General features: G+C 43.0%; 1 protein-coding gene across 1 annotated transcript in view; it reads right to left on the bottom strand.

Annotated features, from left to right (window-relative positions):
• The window catches only part of COLEC11 (collectin subfamily member 11), a 38,853-nt gene that overhangs the window by 10,289 nt on the left and 8,958 nt on the right, over positions 1-19,606 (bottom strand). Inside the window, exons 2-3 of the mRNA XM_009634273.2 lie at positions 11,660-11,815; positions 5,820-5,891 (exon numbers count right to left, since the gene is read on the bottom strand). Coding sequence (XP_009632568.1) covers positions 5,820-5,891; positions 11,660-11,789 — 202 coding nt within the window. The 5' untranslated portion in view covers positions 11,790-11,815. The remainder of the gene's footprint in view (positions 1-5,819; positions 5,892-11,659; positions 11,816-19,606) is intronic.

Below are 19,606 nucleotides of genomic sequence, written 5' to 3'. Positions count from 1 at the left end.
CCCTCAGGACTCTGGGATGCATCTCATCAGGTCCCATGGACTTATGTGCATTCAGGTTCCACAGGAGGTCACAAACCCGATCTTCTCCTACAGCAGGTTGCTCAGAGCCCCCTTTGCAAGCTAAAATGTCTTGCAGAACACATTTTTAACATGCTGTGCCTTCGATTATGCATTCCAACAGTAAATTCACCCTCTCCTCCTTATTTTGATTGCCATAAACAGAATACATGCTACTCTTGGAATATTCACAGCAGGTTGCTCAGAGCCCCCTTTGCAAGCTAAAATGTCTTGCAGAACACATTTTTAACATGCTGTGCCTTCGATTATGCATTCCAACAGTAAATTCACCCTCTCCTCCTTATTTTGATTGCCATAAACAGAATACATGCTACTCTTGGAATATTCACAGTATTGGTATTGAAATATCTCTGTGGAATTTGCATAGGTGGAAGTTTCAGCTTCACAGATAGGATCACGACTCAAGCAAATAATTGAGTTCACTCCCAACACGGGAGTGCGCAGTACAGCAATCAAGGCGAGTGGGGAAAGTTCCATCTATTAACTTCACACCCCAAAACTTGCAATGCAGTACACTCTACTTTTGTCTGAATCATCCACTTCACCTGATCCAGCACTCTACGCTTTACATAAGGCCAACACAGTTTTATATTCTGCTGACATGCTATGCATCATAATTGACCTATACAATTAATTAAAAGCAATGAGGAAAGTAAGTGGAATTTAACCTTAATCAGTTCCCAAAGGCATCAGGATGTCTGATGTCACCCTGAAACATCAGGACACTCAGAACCAGATTTATTTCCTGTAAGCACCAGAAAGTTTTAATATTTATCAGTTTCTGAACTACCAAAATCTGAAAGTATCACGAGGAAGGGATATGATAAGAACATTGGCAGCACTTTCAAATCTTGAGATGTTTGTTCCAGGTCAAATATACTATAAGAAGACCATTTGTTTTGTATGTTATTTTTTCACTGATTGTTATACACTTAGGGAGTTCAAAGAAACTAAGCACCATTTCTTACGATGGACTTGCTTGAGAAGTGAAACAAAGAAAGGGGAAATTAAATAAAAGATTACTGTGATTCTGATAACGTAAATTAACACCAAAAGTAGAAAACTCTACAAGCGTTGCAGAAGAACTACAGCTCTCCCTCATGTAAACCATCACTTAAACAGCAGAAAAATACACTGAAATTTAGCAGTTTTCATCAACAGGAGGAGCCAAATATTAGCCCAACAAGACATCAATTATCAGGCTTCAGTAGAAACACAGAGGGTCCAACACATGTTAACACGGTGACTGCAGTTTAACAGGCTACTGCACAGAAACAGAGCTGCTGTGATCATCCATGTGCGCTCTTAGGAAGGGGCAAATGCAAAGTGATGCAACAATTTTATCCATCTTTCATTATCCATTAAGTTGTGTTATGTACCTGGATCACAGGTCTAGACTTTATACCAGCTGAGGACTTTAAAGGACATCAGTGGTGTACGCCCATCAAGAGAGCAAAACCAGAGCAAAAAAGCAAAACCAATAGCAGGTCATGAATGGACATTAGATAATCTGTCCAGGAAAAAGGTGGTGAACAGGTGATTTCTGAGAACAACATAGTGAACAAATTATCAGCCTCCAAATGATGCTCAGTTCTTAACCCTCCATAAATAAGATGAACAACCAAATAGGAAAAAGATGTCAGTGTGTTGGATATTTCAGTGTTAGCAGCTCATAACAATATTCTTGGGAAAAATCATGTATTTTATTTTTGCCTCAAAGTTCCAGCTTCTGGATAACAAATGGGAAAACCCTTGGAAGAGAAAACCTGCTGGAGGATAATATACAGTTGAGCCACTCTCGTTCATCTTGAGAGGCCAGAAAAGTATTTATGCATCAGCTTAACGTCAGGTTTGGGCACTACTGTCTGACTCCACTGTCTGGGGGGGTTAACCAGAGACTGAAAGGTCAGGAGACTGACAGGTCTTCTGTGTCCTTTCCACATGGTAGAAGTTGCATCTGTGAAGCCTGTTTGCTTACCCAGTCAACACTGTGACGCTCAAAAAATACATTGGATATAGTATCATGATGAAATCTGGCACCATATAGTCCAAATTATTTTTAAGGTAACAATTTATTTTCCTTTGAGGAAGCATTTGTAGAAAGGAGTTGATGAAGACAAATATCTAAAAAATGTACAGCAATTAATGAAAAGATGAGTTAATTAGAATTCATTTTAAACAGAAGCTTGTTTGTAGAAATTTCTTACTATGCTAAAATAAAGCTGTTTACCAAGTATTCCAAGAACATACATGTGTCAAGTCAAATCTGGATGCACAAAGGAAAGTGAAAAAATATGTTGCTACAGAAGCAGTAAGAAATTTTGCCTGTGCTTAACCTGAAAGCACTGCCTGGAAAAACACCGATATAATATGCATTAATATTCAATTTTCTTTCATCTCTTTTCTGTTTCAAGTGTGTTTTCTTGCAGCAAATTTTCACATCAGTGTTTCTTCTTTCAGTCTCATCAGAATTTTGGACTTTTGGAGGTATGGAAAACTGGAAAATTACCATTATTATTAATCAAGCATTCCTTAGGAGAATGATTTTCCAAATAAATGCAATTTTACAATATAAAATATATTAATGAAATGTTACATCATGGATTAGCCTGACTGAAAAAGAGTACATCCATTTCTCAAGTGGTCCAAACCATTTTGAACGGATTTGACAAAATGCCAAGCTAGAGAAACATGCACGATGTTTCACGAGGCTGCTGTGAAGTGCAAAGGGGCCCAGAAAGAGCTTCTCAATCTTAAGGAACAATTTCCTTAAAGCATAAGAATTATCCATTGCAATGTGCAGGAAAAATGAGCAGGTATGGCAGAAGGCCAGCTTGGCAGAACAGGGAACTGTTGACTGAGACCAAATGCAGAAAGGAAGCATGCAGGAGGTGAATACTGGGACAGGCTACCAAAGAGTAATGTAGAATAATATAATATAGGTAATAGAAGTATTCCCCAGGCATGCAGGGATGAAGGGAGGAAGGCCGAAGTTCAGCTGGAGTAGAATTCGGCTAGGTTTATGAAGGAGGACATGAAACACAGGACAGGTAAGGCAGCAGTAAAAAAAGAGACCAAGGGTAACATGGGCATTCTGCTCAGGAAGAAGGCAACCTAGCGACAAAGGACATAGGAAAGGCTAAGGTACTTAGCGCTTGCTTTGCCTTGGTCTCTACCAGCAAGGTCTGCTCTCTGGCCTCCCAGTTCTTCATGTCTGGTAGCAAAGATTTGGGAAGGACATGCTACTCATGGTACAGGATGATTTAGTGAGGGACTACTTCACTTGGATGTACACAGGTCCACGGCACTGGCCAGAAGGCATTCAAGGGTGCTGAGAGGGTTAGCTGATGCTGTTGCAAGGCTATCAAACTCTAATCAGCAGCTGATAATGAGTGCCATTCCTCAAGAACTGGTCCTTCATCAGAGGCAGGGAGGAAGAAGTGGAAGGATCCCCTGTGAGTCTGCAAGAAACCCCATGCTGGCAGGAGTGGCTGGTGCGCTGGAGGGCAGCACTGCCAGTCAGGAGGAATCTCGACAAGCTGCAGGAATGTGTTGACAGGAATATCATGAGTTCAACCAGTTGCTATGTTCCTCACCTGTGATACATTGATGAAGGCTGGCAAATTGCTAGCTAAAAGTCACCTTTGCATAAAAGGACCCAGAGATTTTTGGGGCCTCATACAAGAGAAGCAAACTGGAGACCAGCTAAGGAAGATTGTTTCATATAGCCTGGAGTGGAGAAAGGTAAGGGCGGACATAATTGCAGTCTTCCACTACCTACAAGTGGTTTGTAGAGAAGATGCAGCCTTCTCTTCTCAGAGACATACAGCAAAAGGACAGGAGGCAACAATCACAAGTTACAACAAGAAAAATTTCAGTTGGCCCTAAGGAAAAGGTCTTTCACAATGACAGTGGTGAACAGACCTATCAAAAAGGATGTGGAATCTCCATCCTTGGAGATTTTCAAATGTCTGCTGGACAACACCCATAGCAACGGGATCTGTTTTAAGCAGGAGATTGGACTAGATGAGCTCTTTATGACCTTTTAACCTAAATTATTCTGTGGTACTTCAACTTCTCCTCATGCCGCATTACCTTGCAAGAGTTGAAATTATAGTTTCCAGTATTTTTTATAAGAGTCGTCCTTGAAGGGTATATCTCCATAAGGGAAATACACTGACTGAACACACCCCCCCCTCATGAGAGTTATAAATTTTTCAGTGCATTGTAGGTAGAAGAACTCTAGCTACGGATTTTGGTCCCAGGCAAAACTGCAGGTATCAGACTCCCATAATTGCCCAAAAGAACTGCATAACGGATCATGCATCATTGTAAGGAAGTGTAAATTACCACTGCAATTGCTTTGAAAGGAAGCTTGTAAATTCAGTTTAGTAAAAACTAACTCCATCGTCCTGATGACAGGAATGTCAAATCTTTAATTTCAGTACTGAAATAAAAGGGTTTGACTACTCCTAATGGGAATTGTTCAGAATGTCCATCTCCTGGAAAACATGAAGGTCAGATTTCCTCCTTGCTTCAGGAGAAAAATGAATGTGGAAAGACAGAATTTCCTGTAAGACAGAGATGTCGCGTTTCTCTCAGCTGTATAACTGAATACTTTCGAGCATCATTCTTCTTAAGAGGTCCAAATATTTTGAACTACAATGCAAACAGTGTTACCGCCATCTTTCCATAAATATTGCTGAACTGTGATCCAAGAAATGTGGAATCACTCATGGCCATCCACCTCTGCCTATTAGGGGTTAGTGCCTTCCCTCAACAGTTTCATTTAAGGTATTGTTGAGTGTTCACGCATACAAACAAAAGGAAACAAGGAAATTGAGACTCGAGATCTTTTCCCTCTGATCTGAGGTTTGCATTTGCAGAAGGCAAATTATGAAGAAGATATTATGATGTCTTCACAGAGACCTTTCTGAAAAATCAATTTATTTTTTCCAAAATGAATCTTTTTGACCAGAAAGCAATAGTAGTCTACAAATGTGTACACACGGTTGTACTGGTTTTGGCTGGGGTAGGGTTAATTTTCTTCATAGTAGCTGGTAGGGTGCTATATTTTGGATTTGTGCTGAAAACAGTGTGGATAATACAGGGATGTTTTCATTACTGCTGAGCAGGGCTTACACAGAGTGAAGGCCTTTACTGCTTCTCACCCCACGCCACCAGCAAGAGGCTGGGAGTATACAAGAAGTTGGGAGGGGACACAGCTGGGGCAGCTGGCCACAACTGACCAAAGGGGTATCCCACACCACATGACATTGTGCTCAGCATATAAAGCTGGGGGAAAGAGGAGGAGGGGGAACGACATTCAGAGTTATAGCATTTTGTCTTCCCAAGTCACCGTTATGCGTGATGGAGCCCTGCTTTCTTGGAGATGGCTGAACACCTGCCTGCCCATGGGAAGCAGTGAATGAATTCCTTGGTTTGCTTTGCTTGCACACACAGCTTTTGCTTTCCCTATTAAACTGTCTTTATCTCAACCCACGAGTTTTCTCACTTTTACCCTTCTAATTCTCTCCTCCATCCCATTGGAGCAGGGTCAGCGAGCGGCTGGGTGGGGCTGAGCTGCCTACCAGGGTTACAACACAACAGTACACAAAAATGCCCAAGGATGATTTAGTCACCCAGCAAGGGGACAGAGGATCCCCACTATCATCACCTCATAAGAAAAGGCAGTATTTGGTCAGGAATGACTTTCAAAATGTCATCTTTAATGAAGTTACCTTTTTCTCCTGGTGGCCCAACTCTGCCTGGACGACCTGGAGCACCTTTCTCCCCCTTTTCTCCAGCCTCCCCTGTTGATACAAAAGGAAACAAAAAGAAGAATCACATTAAAGCAAGACTATTTTCTGTCAGTGGCAGTGACAAGAGTTTTATTTTCAATGGGAAAATGGCAAACTACTATAACAAGAGAACCAAAAGCAGACAGGATCTGACTTAACAGATCTACTTGATGCATGGAGAAGAGAGTTTCCTGCAATTGGCATAAACACTTGCAATACCAAAGTCAACATGTTACTGAAGTCTCATACAATGGGTCTAGTTTTGTGGATATTACTCCTATCATCAACCTCCAAAAAGCCCAACAGCTCAATTCACTTAAGTAGAAGTTTCAGAATTAGGCCCCAACTTAGCACATAAACTTCTGGGTCTGTGTTCAGCAAACAGTTCCTGAGAATCTGCTGAGGTCTTAACTGAAAATGGTTTAACTATAACCTCAAATAAAAAAAAATAAAAAATAAAAAAAAAAAAAGGAAAGAAAGAATAATGTTTATGCTATTTCCAGAGTAAGGATGGGTCAGGCCTATAGGAAGGTGTTGTTACAAACCTCACTTAAAGGGCCATTTTTAAGCATGAAAGAGTATCCCCTAATCCATATTCTCAGTTATATACTGTGCCTTCTAATCTCTGTGGTAGGAACCACTGTGCATCGTACTTACATGCACATGGCTCATGGCACATTATTATATTCAGCATATTTAAACATCAGTTTCTGTAAATGTTTGCCTTCCTGGTGCCTTTCATTGGAAATCTGGGGATGCTTACCTTGTTTCACCCCCTACTACTGTACTACCATTGTAGTTTGCCATTGACATAACAGTAAAATCTCTCAAACAAATATAAGTTTAAAGAATGATTTGCATAGCCACCTTTACAAAAAAGATTTATATGAAGGAGAAGAAAGCTCTACAGCTTCCACAGAGAAGAAAATGCAAGGATCTAACAGCCAGAGCTAGCACAACACACCTGATGTCCCAACACAGAGGAGAGTGAGCATTAGCTGCTCTCCAGGAAGCTGAAGGGAGCCAGAAAGTCACCGGTTACCAGGCACCCCCCAAGCTCTGCTTTCTGGCATAGCTGGCAGCTGTGGTTCAGAAAGGGACCATAGAGATGACATGAAAAAACAAGTCAAAACATGGTACGTTTCAAATATGTAGCCTCCAGCTCTCTCCCCTTATTGCAGGCATAGGTGGCTGTGAGCTGAACCCAGCCCTCCATCTGTTATATTTTCCTTCTTCAGGCTGCCAGCAGACTCCAGACCATCTTCCCTGCCTTCAGACATGCAAAAATAGGCCATTCTCTGACCTTAATGAGGACAAACTTCACATAATCCCCAGTGAATAATATTGTTAGTATGAAACAGGCTATTATTTGGCACATTTGGGAACGTCACTTTTTTTATTATCAGGTAACCAATAGGCTTTGTATGATTGCCTTTCCCCCCTCAGGGCTGGTTATGAGTTCTCTGCTTCCCAACGATAAATCCTGACAATGACTTTTTCCTGCTCTCTGGAGACTGAGTGCAGGCTATTACAGCCTATTGCTTTACACGTTCTTCAGAGTGAAAGCTGTGCATTAGGGATCAATAAAATAGATCACTCTTGCTTCAGGCCATTACGCTTGCGTGCATTTATTCCTATAATAAGATGACACTGCATTCCTTAGTGTGGGTGTTTAAGAAAGTTTCCCTGGGAGGAGATTATCCCTTTACAGGCCCAGCTACAGACCACTCTGCGTTTTTTGTTATCAGCTGTTTTAAGCAGCAAGACCTTGGCCAAGAGGGACTGATCAGTGGTCCAGTTTGGCTTTGCCATGTTTTAAGTCCCTGATTTTGTCGTATGTACCCTGAGCACTCTGCAAGCTGAGGAATCAAAGCCTGTGCAGGTGTCATGGGCAACAAAACAGTTTTCTGTCAAGGAATTTCAATCAGGTTAATTAATCACCAATTAACACTAACTTTTAACTTTTGATTCCTGAATTAGAAAGAAAAACCAAATTAACTTAGAGAAAGAAACCTCTGCTCCTCCCTTCTGGTCTCCAGCCCCTGTGCTGCACATTACACCCAGTCCCTTCGGAGCAGCAGGCTGGGGTCGGTGCATTGTGGTCCCTACCCAGCTGCTCCAGCGTGGCCTCATCTGCCAGCCACAGTCCCTTTGCAGTTGTACCTCCTGCTCAGTCTCCTCTCCATCCCTTCCCGGGTGGCTCTTTGCTCCAGCCCTCCTGCATGAAAGAGTACCTTCTTCCTTGGCACAGTGCAGCTCTCGCCCACGCAGCTGAGACAGGGCAAGGTGCACCCAGCAGTGCTCCACAGTGTTGTGATGCCCCGCACCCCCAAAAGAAATTCAGCCCAGGTACCGCATCAAGCTGCAGCAGGATCGCAAGTATCAGGCACAACCCTGGCACTACTGCAAGCTTCTTGTCCTGTCATCTCTGTGAGAGATCTTTCATAATTCAAACAATATATCTTATCACTGTTGTCGATTTACCTCCTTTTATGAATTCTTTGGGACACAATTTGTCCCTGATTATGTTTGCATCCTGTCTACCTTGAGCTGTACCATCTACTGTAATGAAAATAGCGTACCAAATATTAACTATGTCAGCTATTAAGCATTCCTTAGCTGGTGATAACTTTCTTCCATTACTCATATTCCCCGTGTGAGTAGATGCATCGTGTGGGCGTAAAAAAATTGGGGTTTTATTTGTGTAGCATCAACTTTTTTATGTATTGCATGCTATTGAGACTATTAAGAAAATTCCTGCTTTAGATTCTGGAAAGGAGACAAAACAAGGTGGCAAACCAAGAATTTAAGCTTTGGAGGATTGCTCGATGTTATTTTTTTCTCCACAATAGTAGTAACTTCAGTCTCATGGGTCTATCAAAAGGAACAGGACTTTAGGAAGAATACGAGTGAGCAATGGAGTGAGACTTCATCTTCCATCCCTTCTTTACACACAACACACTTTTCCTATTGCTAATATTGTAAGCTTTCTAAAACAGGGATCAGTCTCTTGTCTGGATTCTCAGAGCCACGGTATTTTTCCCTTCCACATTTCATCTTACTCCTTTATATTGCTGAAGTTATTAAAAAAAAAATAAAAAATCAGTCCCTAAGACCTAAGCTGCTGACCTTAAATTCATTTGTGCCTTTTTCTATACTTGGTGTCTTTACTGGCTTTCTTCATCTTCCATTTCCACCTCCATTCTCATCTCGTCCCCCTTCCGATTCTCCCTTTTATTCCATGCGGTCCTAATTGGCTTTGTGTCTTTTTTTTTTTTTTTTAGTTTCTAGTCTCTCTACTCAGTCTCATTCTTTGTGCTCCTTTTTTCTCTTTTCCCTTTGTTTCTTCCTGGTCTTCTAAAATTTGTCCATTACACTCTCCCACTTCTGGGTACTTTTCCCTGGCATCTTTCTCTTTCACCACCCCATTTGGGCTCTGCTTTCTGCACCACCTCTTAGGCTTAACCCTCTCCTCCTATTTTTTCCCCCTTCACACATCCCATGCTCTCCCTCATCTCTTCCACTTCTTCCCTGTACCTGTTTTTCCCAAACCCTGACAGGCTCGTGCCCAGCACCGGTGCAGGACTCCGTTCCTCCAGCATTGGCGATGTTGCCGGTAGCCCAGCACGGGATAACATGGGGCAGATCTAAAAGCTGCTGTGAGCAAATCCCACTGCGTGGGAGCTGAAATTCAGGCACACGGCCACATATACACTCAGCTTAAAGGAAGCCTTGGCCACCGAAATGGGTTGGAGTTGTGCCAGTGGGGGACAGCAGTATGTCATTACCAATTCCCTGAGCCCAGTACCCCTGACAGCATAGCTGGAGCACTTTTAGCTTTTTAGGGATTTCACGTTAACTAGGGCTGTATCAGGCCATTTTGTGCTTCACTGAATTTGTACATCAATCTCTCTCACTTTTGCAAGGCTTACATCTCATGAAGCGGAGTGAAATCATTAACACATGATGGTTTTCAGGTCTCTCTCTGGTTTCCTGGCTTGGGACTGCCTTCTGACAAAGGGCCAGGGTCCTGCACTGTTTAAACTTTTTAAAAAACTCTGCTGCATGTAATAATAATAACAGTCCTTTCATAAAAGTGGTAATCATAGCTGTTAATTTTGACTGATTACACAAATAAGTAAACTAAGGCAAAGAAGATACAAAACTTGTCAAAGCCTGTCAACTTCTTTGAAATGAAAAATCATTTCAAAGCTTCAGTCCCCAGTGCTGTGGGGTCTGACCCTTTGACTGAGCTTCTGTGTAACTTTACACAACATATATCTAACTTGATGGTGTTCTTCTCTGTGAGTCACATCAACAGCACTATCTTATGCCTATTTCACAGCAAACATATCAAACAACTGATACAACTTTACTCAAGGCTTAGTCAAAACTCAGAACACCTGGATATAGTGTTGTTCTTTCTAAGTAGAACATCTGCAGAAGGTGTAAATATTATTAAGACTTCAAAGGCCACTTACAGAAGTAAAACTTAAAAAAACAGAGCTTTTGGTTCAGTTCAGGCATCCAGAGCTGCATCTATATTAATAATAAACAGAACAGGAGAGCTTTTTTCGCCCTGAAGCCAATTGGCCAAGCACATCCCACATCCCTATAGCCCAATTCTCTTGCTTCCAGCACAGGGCAGCCACAGCCTAACTGGGCAATGTCTGGAGAGGGCAGTTTACACCACAGCCAAACCGGTGGCCAGGCTGTGCTCGCAATTTAACTGTATGAGCAACTGCAGGACAGAACTGAGCCTTGCCCTCACCAATCAATTAACCAGCACAGACAGAGCCTGCAGTCCATACTGTGATCCTCAGGCAACTGGGCAAAGCCCAGGTTTACACTAAATCCTGTTAGGGGCATCAATACTGTCAGGTGAGTTTTGTGATACTACAATGCATAACTACCAGAAAAATTGGAAGGTTAGTTGTGCAGTTCTTAAACAACGCATTTTTTTATCATTAATGATAAAGTGGTGGTTTTCATGGGTTTTTTTGTCCTTCGTTAACAGGTATTTCCCCATGCTCACAAGTTTTACACTCCAGGAGAAATACCATATCCTCCATAATGAGAATTACTGATATTGACTGAACAGGGCTAGGATTTCACACCATAATGGATGGTGTTGCTTTAAAATGTTAATTCTTCCCAGATGTTAATTTCCTATCTACGGTACTTTAACACATTTTTTTGCTACGAAAAGATCAATAATTTATTATGCCATCTTTTTTCAGCAATAGTTTGGGGGCATATTTTGTAAAAATGTTGCTTTTGTCGACAGAAACTACAGAAATGCCAAAAATCTAACTGATTTTTTATTTCTTCTAAAAGGCACTTGAGCAGTTAAAAAACAAGGGAATACCAGCAAGAGAGTAGAAAATACAAAATACTTCCCATGAGCACAGCACAAAACAGCAATGAAAACCTCTCCAGATATAAAGTAGGGCCTGATTTTACAGTCTTTAGGTATGTGCACCATTCATGAGTACAAACACAGACAAAGCAACCAGGCAGCACATCAGAGTAACAAGCACTACCGATCAGGAGCAAGTCTGGGAGACTTTGGCATGCATTCTCTGAACCGTGTTCATTTTAACAGACTTAAGTTCATCTTATGAACCTTAAAACTCCATTTTTAAGGAGGCTACAGACTGGACAAATAAGACAACTGAAAGGCACCTTCTTTGTCTCTGTTAGAAACAGTCGGTGGTGCAAATGAGCCTGTAAGAAAGAAAGGATTAGTATTTGAATGATGGAGTAGACTTCCACATTACCTTTGAGGCCTGGAACAAGAATTTGAACAGAGCAGGACTCCTCTGCAATATGTTGAGGATATCCAGACCTTAGCAGTGACAGGAAGGCAAGGCTAATTAGAGTCACCAAGAAAACCAGATCTCTCTTCATAATGAGCACTTACAGGTCACTGACTCCTAAACAAAAGAATGAATAAACAGTTATAAGAATTCCAAAGACTTTCAACAGTTTCTGAACATATGCAGCATCCTACTATGCATACAATACAATTTTTTTTCATGCCATAACCCACACAGCACGAGAATGACGTGTGCAGGTCCTCCAAGCAGGTTGCGTGTTCCACAGGCATACATGAAACATGCAGCAGCGCATTCAGCAATTTGTTTTGGTGTTAGACTGGGTAAGGTAAAGCTCGGAAGAAATTTAGTTAAGAAGGAAGAGATTAAGAGATGCTAATAATAGGCAATTCTGTGTTCACAATTCCTCATTGGAGGCAGGGAACTGGAAAGGTCAAACAAGAAAAATCTAGTACATGGGCTTGCATCGAAAGATGTTAGTACTAAGTTGCCACTTTGCATGCTGCTCTAAAGAGGTGATTCAGTAGACGATGAGACCAACCTAAAGGCCTGAAATTTCACTTCCCATCTACCTGAGCACTGAAATTGAGCCCAGCAAATTGTCTCATACAATAGCCCTCATGTAACTCACTGAGGGTGGAAGGGAGATAATATTTCACACATCATGCAATGAAGTTACGTCAGAGCCTTCAATAAATCCTGAAAAGATTCACCTCTGAAAGTACCCTCGTCTAAGCCTACAAGTGAAATGGCTTGCCTGATATTAGGCTCTGAAGGGATCGCTCAGAAAACAACAGTACAGAAATGGAGTTTGTGTGAAAGGACTATCAAAGCTGGTATTTAGGGGGTCTGTAGAAAAATTCTTTGACAAAAGTGTTATTTATGTACTTGTGATAAGGTTTTTCCACTCCTCCTTTCACCAAGGCTCTGTACTACACAAACAAGGTGAAAGTCATACCAGGGTTTCAAGGGAAAGTACCCGTATATCATCTTTTATAGCCACGATACAGACATGTGCATTTTACATCTAGAGCAAGAAGACTGGGCTATATTACTCTACACTCCCTGATTTCCTTCCAAAACAAGTCAAGTAGGATTAGGCACGGGTGTGGGGCCAGAACATGGGTCTGTGTCTCTCAACATGCTGGGGGTCCAGAAGGGTGGATCTATTATTTTGGCAACAGCCTGAAGAAATAAGTGTGCTCCAATCAGGGCGGGAGAAGAAGGAGCTTCAGGGTGAGAATGAGCTGGTGAAGTAGATACCAAAATGTAAGGGTGGATCAAGATGGGCAGACTGCCCTCTGTGTGCAACAAAATCCAGTTTTGCCTGTACTATTAAAAAGCCCTGCTCTAACTTTAAATTCCACCGTCAACTCTGGTATGTTTAATAAATGTCTTAGCAGTAAGACTAAGTAGGTGACTTTGGAGTTGGGAGAATAAATTATCCCTCTGAATTGCTGTCCAGTATGTGCTTCCATTATCCTCCAGGAGATAAAATTAGACTGCAGCAGGGGGGTCAGGCGGGAGCAGATTTTGTCTCCCTCCTCATGTGGGGAGGGCATGGCATGAGTTACATGGGAGGCTGCTCTGCCTCACACCACCCTTGCTACACCATCTATACTGCAGGGCAGGGGTGCCCCAGTTCTTGCTGATCATCCAGGTTTAGGGCACAGACTACTGCATGCTGTGAGCCTCTTTTGGCTCAGATCTCCTCTCCAGCTTTCCTTCCAAAGGAGAACAAGGTGCAGCAGGAGGACCATGCCTCAAAGAGCTGGGGTGTATGCTTGAACCTGGGAGGAGCTCCTGGGTCAAGGGATCACTTGCTATAGTCATAGCCTAATGGGCTACAGCAAGGCAGAAAACCCTAGGGAAAATCACTGGTGCTGGGTAGTCCTCCTGTAGAGCAACGGAGGAACAGGGACTATCTGGGCATTTTCACAGCCACAACATGCCACACTCCTGGAATGGGACAGCCCCAAACTACTGATTGGCAAAGCTTGTGGATGAAGAAAGATAACCCAGGACAGTATGGACCAAACCAAGGAAGTTTCCACTAAGCTGTAATGTAACAGGGTCTCTCTCTCAATTTACTATTACTTTTTAGTCAAGCAGATCACAATAATGACAATCTTACTAGAGATCTGTTTTGTACCCTCATAACAGTCCTGTCAGACTGCTAAGCACTAATGTAATTTACAAAAGTCTCCTCTCATAGCTTAGGGTGCAGGTTCTGGAGGGACAACACTCACTCAATATACAGATGCTTACGGTATTTTTTTTTCCCTTCAAGAGTATTCGGCTTCCAAAATTTTGCCTATGCTGCCACAAGATGACTGCAGCTCATACATAAGTCAGCTTTAAAATGTCTAGCTCAGGTATTGCTAGGAGCACACAAATGCACAGAAGTACAAACCTCAGCACAGGCTGCTCAAATATTCAGACCACAGTAAGCTTTGTCACAACTGCAGCAACATCACTTAAGACTTACAAGAGTGCAGGCAAAACTGAATTTTGCCACCCCAACTATGAGGAACCAGAGCTGGAGGAGAAGGCACACCATAAAGGTGGATCTAGAGAATAGCAATAGTTGAGGAGGGAAGGGAAGAGTAATGGAAAGTTGGATGCAAAGCTTTACTGCCATGGAGAAGCAGCAACCAGCTCAGCTTCCCCAGGCTCAGACAAGGAAAACATTTGTTGTGTTACTGTCCTCTTGCCTTCTCAGGCTGCTGCCTCCTTTGCCTATGCACAGAGCCAGCTCTGACTGCCAGAAACCAGTCAGGCCACTGGCCACCTTATAGCTGTTTCCTAAGGTTATACAAACCACTTGATATAGTTTTGAAGTATCAGATCTCTGTGACAGCGCTCTTCGCCCTCATATCCTCATGCGCATACCAAACAAATGACTTCACATACATTAAGCTTGAATCTGGCCACACCTCCCCCAAAAGGAGATTCCTAACCCAATGGTACAAGGCACTGCATTTTAGTGTACTCCGTGGCCAAGAGGAACTCACGGTACCCACAGTGGATGGTCCTGGCTCTTTTTGCCAAATCCATGGCCCACAATAGTCAGCAAGCAAAAGAGGGAGCAACAAAAAACTAGCCAAGAGGAAAGGTTGAAAAAAAGGGTGTTCCCCCAGAGCTTCCCTCGCAAAGGCTTGTAGGGCCAGACCTGGCATTTGAATAGTCAGGCTTCGCAATGCCAACTTAGGGACCAATGGCTGCTACATGGGAAAGCAGTGAGGTGCCATTGCCTGAGCCAGCCAGGAGGACGTGGCAGAGCCTTGTTCCTGGAAGTCTCTTCCAGACACCTGAACGCAGGTGTTTAACCCTCAGCAGCAGCCACTTTTGAGGGACAGGGAGTGGGACCATCCTAGATGATGGTCTTTTCTTTGTAGGTTGGGTACTATGGGATCCAGAAGAAGATCAAAGAGGCTTTCAAAGCAAGAGGTTCAGATACTCAGCTGCAAGCCTGGAAGCTAGGCAGTTTCAGCATGAGCACCCAGAAGCCTGGTGATAAGGATTCTCAACAGACAAGTTGGAGAGGGGAATGAAACGGCCTGAGACGGAAGAAGGAATTGAAATTAGGAAGGTGCTCCAGTCTCTGCATTAATGGATAAAAAGGCAGCATCACCTCCTCCAGTTGCATTTTATGAGGTGTTAGATGTATCCAGACTACAACCAAAAGATCAAAGCCTCCAGGTATGTTAAATATTCATCTGCCTTTGCAAACTCCTACACAGCTCAGAGATCAGACAGGCATTGAGCAGCAGAGAAGTATCAGGGCTGCTCAGTGGCTCTTCTCAGCAGCCAGATATGAAGGATTTTCTGGGGAAAACAAAACCTCCGAGGAAGCTTCATCGCATTCCCCACTGCCTGCTGCTGATGCAGGGCTTACAAGCCTCAAGACATGGGGGATACAACTCATCCTACCTTGTGATAGCGTGACTTGCAGAGAAAACGCACTCATTCTAGAAAACGGGAGTTTCTTAGTACCAGTTAGGTCACAACACCCAGACCCGCATGAATACTCGGGAAACTACATTGGTCTGAGAAGAGCCACTAACAGAGGAAATCTCTGAAGAGGTTGCAGATTAAAGACTTCATAGAGTCTGCAGCTGCAGTAAAGGGACACATTAGTAGCAGAAATCAAACCAAAAGCACTTTGGATATCACTTTCTCCACCTTTTCCTGCTTTAAAAAGAAACCTTTTCTGCAGCTAAAATTGCCTTGATCAAAATGAGTTTGAATTCCAGGTGTGTGCTACAGCAGTACCTTTCATTTTAAAATCTTGGAAAATTCCTTGCCTTTCTAAGCTACCTTTAAGTCCTTCCAGACCCAGATCCATAAGGGCATTTAGAAAACTGAATCCCACTGAAATTGGTCCTCAGAAAAAGGTGCCAGCTTGTTTTTTCAAACACTATCTTAGCCCTGGTATTTGGAGTAGCTTCAGTGTTGGTAAAATCAATGCCAGAGAGAAACCTAGAGATGATCAGCACTTGTAAAAGTAAAAATTATTTTCTCACTGTCTAAGCAGGGGTCAGGAGTCAAATTTGCAGCACTTATAATTACAGCCATTAAATCAGCATAAGCTGAAAACTTTGGGAAAAAATGACAGGAGGGGAAAAAGGCAGCATTTACATGTCTTTTCCTTAAAAAAGAAAAATAGCAAAATGCCTCTATTCCCATTAGGAATGGAAACATACCAATGCAACCAGCACAATATTTTCCAAACAACTTTTGAGATCTGTAAGCTTTAGAGAATCTGCCTCAGTTGCCAAGGGAGAAGAGGTTTATTAAGCCAGGCTTCAAGTGACAGGTCCTTAAGAGGTCATCAGAGAATCCCTGGGGCACCACAGGCTCCCTCAAAACCACTGTGGGACCAGCCAGGCCAGCTGGCACCCAGCACTCCTTGAGCAACCCCGCTCCCCGCCAGCTGTGGATGGAAAGCTTGGAGATCACCTCAGCCAGCAAACGCCTCGTGCGTGAAGACCCCGTATCTGCCAGTGGCGGCTCCGCACGGGCCAGTGGTTTATTGCACGCCGATATTTTGGACCTAGAAGCAACAACACAGATGATCTGCCTAGGTGAATCCAAATGGCTGAGAAATGCAGAAGGAAAACGATGCTCGCTGGCAGCAGTGCTCAGCCAGCCAGCAGCTATGGAGTGGCTGTAATCCTCTGTATAATCCTATGGGATTCCTCTTTGAGCTGTTTTTATTTCACTAGTACTGAGTTGCTTTCACTCTTACTATGATTTTTTTATTATTATTTTTTAAACTATACTTCACTCTCAGGGATCTGAGCTGAATTATCTATATTCTGAATCGAGGATGTTCCTGGTACAGACAGGCACGCAAATCTGCAGAGCCACAGCCGCATGTGGTGGGTGATTTTCCCAAGCAGGTTGGAGTCAGCACTACAAACACATCGACAGCTTTCAACAGTTTTCACTCCCCTGACTTTTCAAGTCCTCGTCATCCACATCCCAACACCTCCCAGAACGATCTGGCAGCCTGTGCATCCTCAGACACCCCGGCAGGCCCTAAGCCACATCTTAACGGATGCAACACATGCCCAGAAAATCATGCCAGTGAAATGCCAGGCTGACACAGACCTCACACCATTTCAAACATTTTGAACAGGTAAAAGTCATCCCTGTCCACCACCCCCCCAAAAAAAGTAATTATGTCCCAGGGCTACAAGGGTAACACCAGTGCAGATCCAGGAATACATTTTTGGGCGAAGCAGGGAGAGGCAGAAAGGACAAGACTCCAACACAAGCTGCTTTTCACCCCTTGGCTCGAGGGCTGCGGATCCTTCCCTGGAGAAGAGGTCTTTCACACTGGAAACGAAACCTGTGTCACTGACCTCTTCATTCTCCATTACAGCCTTGCTGATCATCCTAACCTACAGATCTTCTGCATAGCTATGCTTTTACTTTATCTAAGCGCCTTCTCATTTGTCCTCCCAGCTCCCCCATGCATTACCTTGGAGAATCAAGACTTCACCTTTTAGCCGGAATATAAGAATCAGAATCAATGATAAAGCTGCTTAAGCAATGGGTAATCATTTTTGTAGCGCTGCAATGGTCTGAATTTAAATGCTATGTGTTGATTTAAAGGTTGAAGCAACGGGCTTGAAAGATTTAAAAAAAAAAATATCCCTAAATGTTAATACCATAGAATTGCAAAAATGAGGACCATAACTGCCGCGGCTACGAAGTCTCTGTGAAATCTATGGAGCACAGAGCAGAATAAAGCAGAGACATAACACATTTCAGGTCCTGATGAGGCTGAAGAACAGTGAGGTTTGCTGCAGAGGACAAAAGAGTGAGCCTAAGCTGATGGGAAGCTAATATTACCTAAGAGCCTACCTGATAGGAAGCCATTGGTTACTCCCCAACGCACACTTAATTCTGGCTTAATAGAGCTATTTCCTCAGCCGATGTTTGTGAGGTGTAAGAGACTATTAGTTCTGGCTGTACAACGTAGATGCCCTTGTCATACATAGGAATAGTAGCCTCACTTTTCATCAAGAAGAATGTTTTTAAAAATTGAGACAAATTTCTTCCTGATGTAGTTCCGTTGAAGTCAATGAGTTTATGTCGGAATTAACTTACTGTCATCTGTGCTGAAAATATAAAATCGGGGCTTCAGCAAGGGTGAGATGAAAATAGCACCAGAAGGCGGCAAGTATTTTTTCAAACCCTGTAACTAGAGGGAGATGGGACCCACAGGATTTCTTGCCCCAAGTGCCAAGTCTCTCACAGTAGTTCTGTATGGTTTTTTAGGTGGCAGAGTAACACTCCAGTAAAATTTTATCTTTGTGTATCTGTCAGAGATAACTAGAAATGCTAAACAAAACTTCTCCCACCATGTTTTAATCAAAGTCTCTATTAGATGACAAGATCTCTGCTGCAGACCTGTTTGCAGCTGGCATTCACAGAAATAGTTTATGATTTTGGGTGCCATCCTTGACGTATGTCAGAGCAAATTTTCAGTATTCTTAACCATCCCAAAAAATAAAAAAAAAAAAAAATACAGGGTTCAAATATAGGTGTCAGTTCTTCTCCAATCTGTGTCTAAATTGTCTCAGTTCAGCCCTGCTCCTATAAAGTGCCCACATAAGAACCTGATGCTATCCCCACACGCTTATCTGTAGGAACAAAACCACCAAGGATTCACCAAGAATCACTGAATGATTTGGACAATGCTGCAGGTACATTCCTTTACATGAATAAATACATACTATTTACATATGCATGTGTCATCTTATCTCCGAAGCTTTAGGGCACCGCTTTTCAGCCTGCCACACCCACAGAGGCTTAGGACTAGCTGCAGAAGTTGGGATGTTTGTGCAGTATTTAAGTGCTTAATAACCACGCAACCAACTTATGCTCTCCAATAGTTTCTCGCCCTCCAGGAGCTTAGAAGTTTCCCAAGTGGGTCCGACAGTTGTCTTCCTGAGAGCACCGGACAGGCTCAAAAGGCAAACTTAACCTGGGGAGGGTGGTCCCAGTCACCCAGCTAACATTCTTGGACGTGCAGAGATGAGGCAGAAAGGTCTATTGAGGCCCCATCCAACCACCCCGCACGTCAGCAGTGGCACATGCCTTTTGCAGAACAGAAATGCCACTCAAGTATTGATCCAAAAGGTGAGAAGTACCAGCTATGGAACACCCTTAACTTAAAAGGATTTGAACCCACAGCTCAAGTTCCCCCTGAGAGTAATTGCTCCCACTGGGTGGATGCAGTAGGCTATGCTCAGGCATACCACTTTAAAGGATGGAAGGCAAGCAGGGAAGGAGCCAACTCAAGCCTAGCAGTAGGACACTGGACTAAAAAGGGGCAAAACGAGTGTTCTCCCTTCCCTGCTTTCTGTTTTTGTG

This window comes from Egretta garzetta, unplaced genomic scaffold, assembly GCF_000687185.1.
Source record: "Egretta garzetta isolate BGI_Z169 unplaced genomic scaffold, ASM68718v1 scaffold62, whole genome shotgun sequence".
NCBI classification, from domain to species: Eukaryota; Metazoa; Chordata; class Aves; order Pelecaniformes; family Ardeidae; genus Egretta; species Egretta garzetta.
Note: the sequence above shows the minus strand (reverse complement) of the source record. Positions and strands in the feature narration are given on the sequence as shown.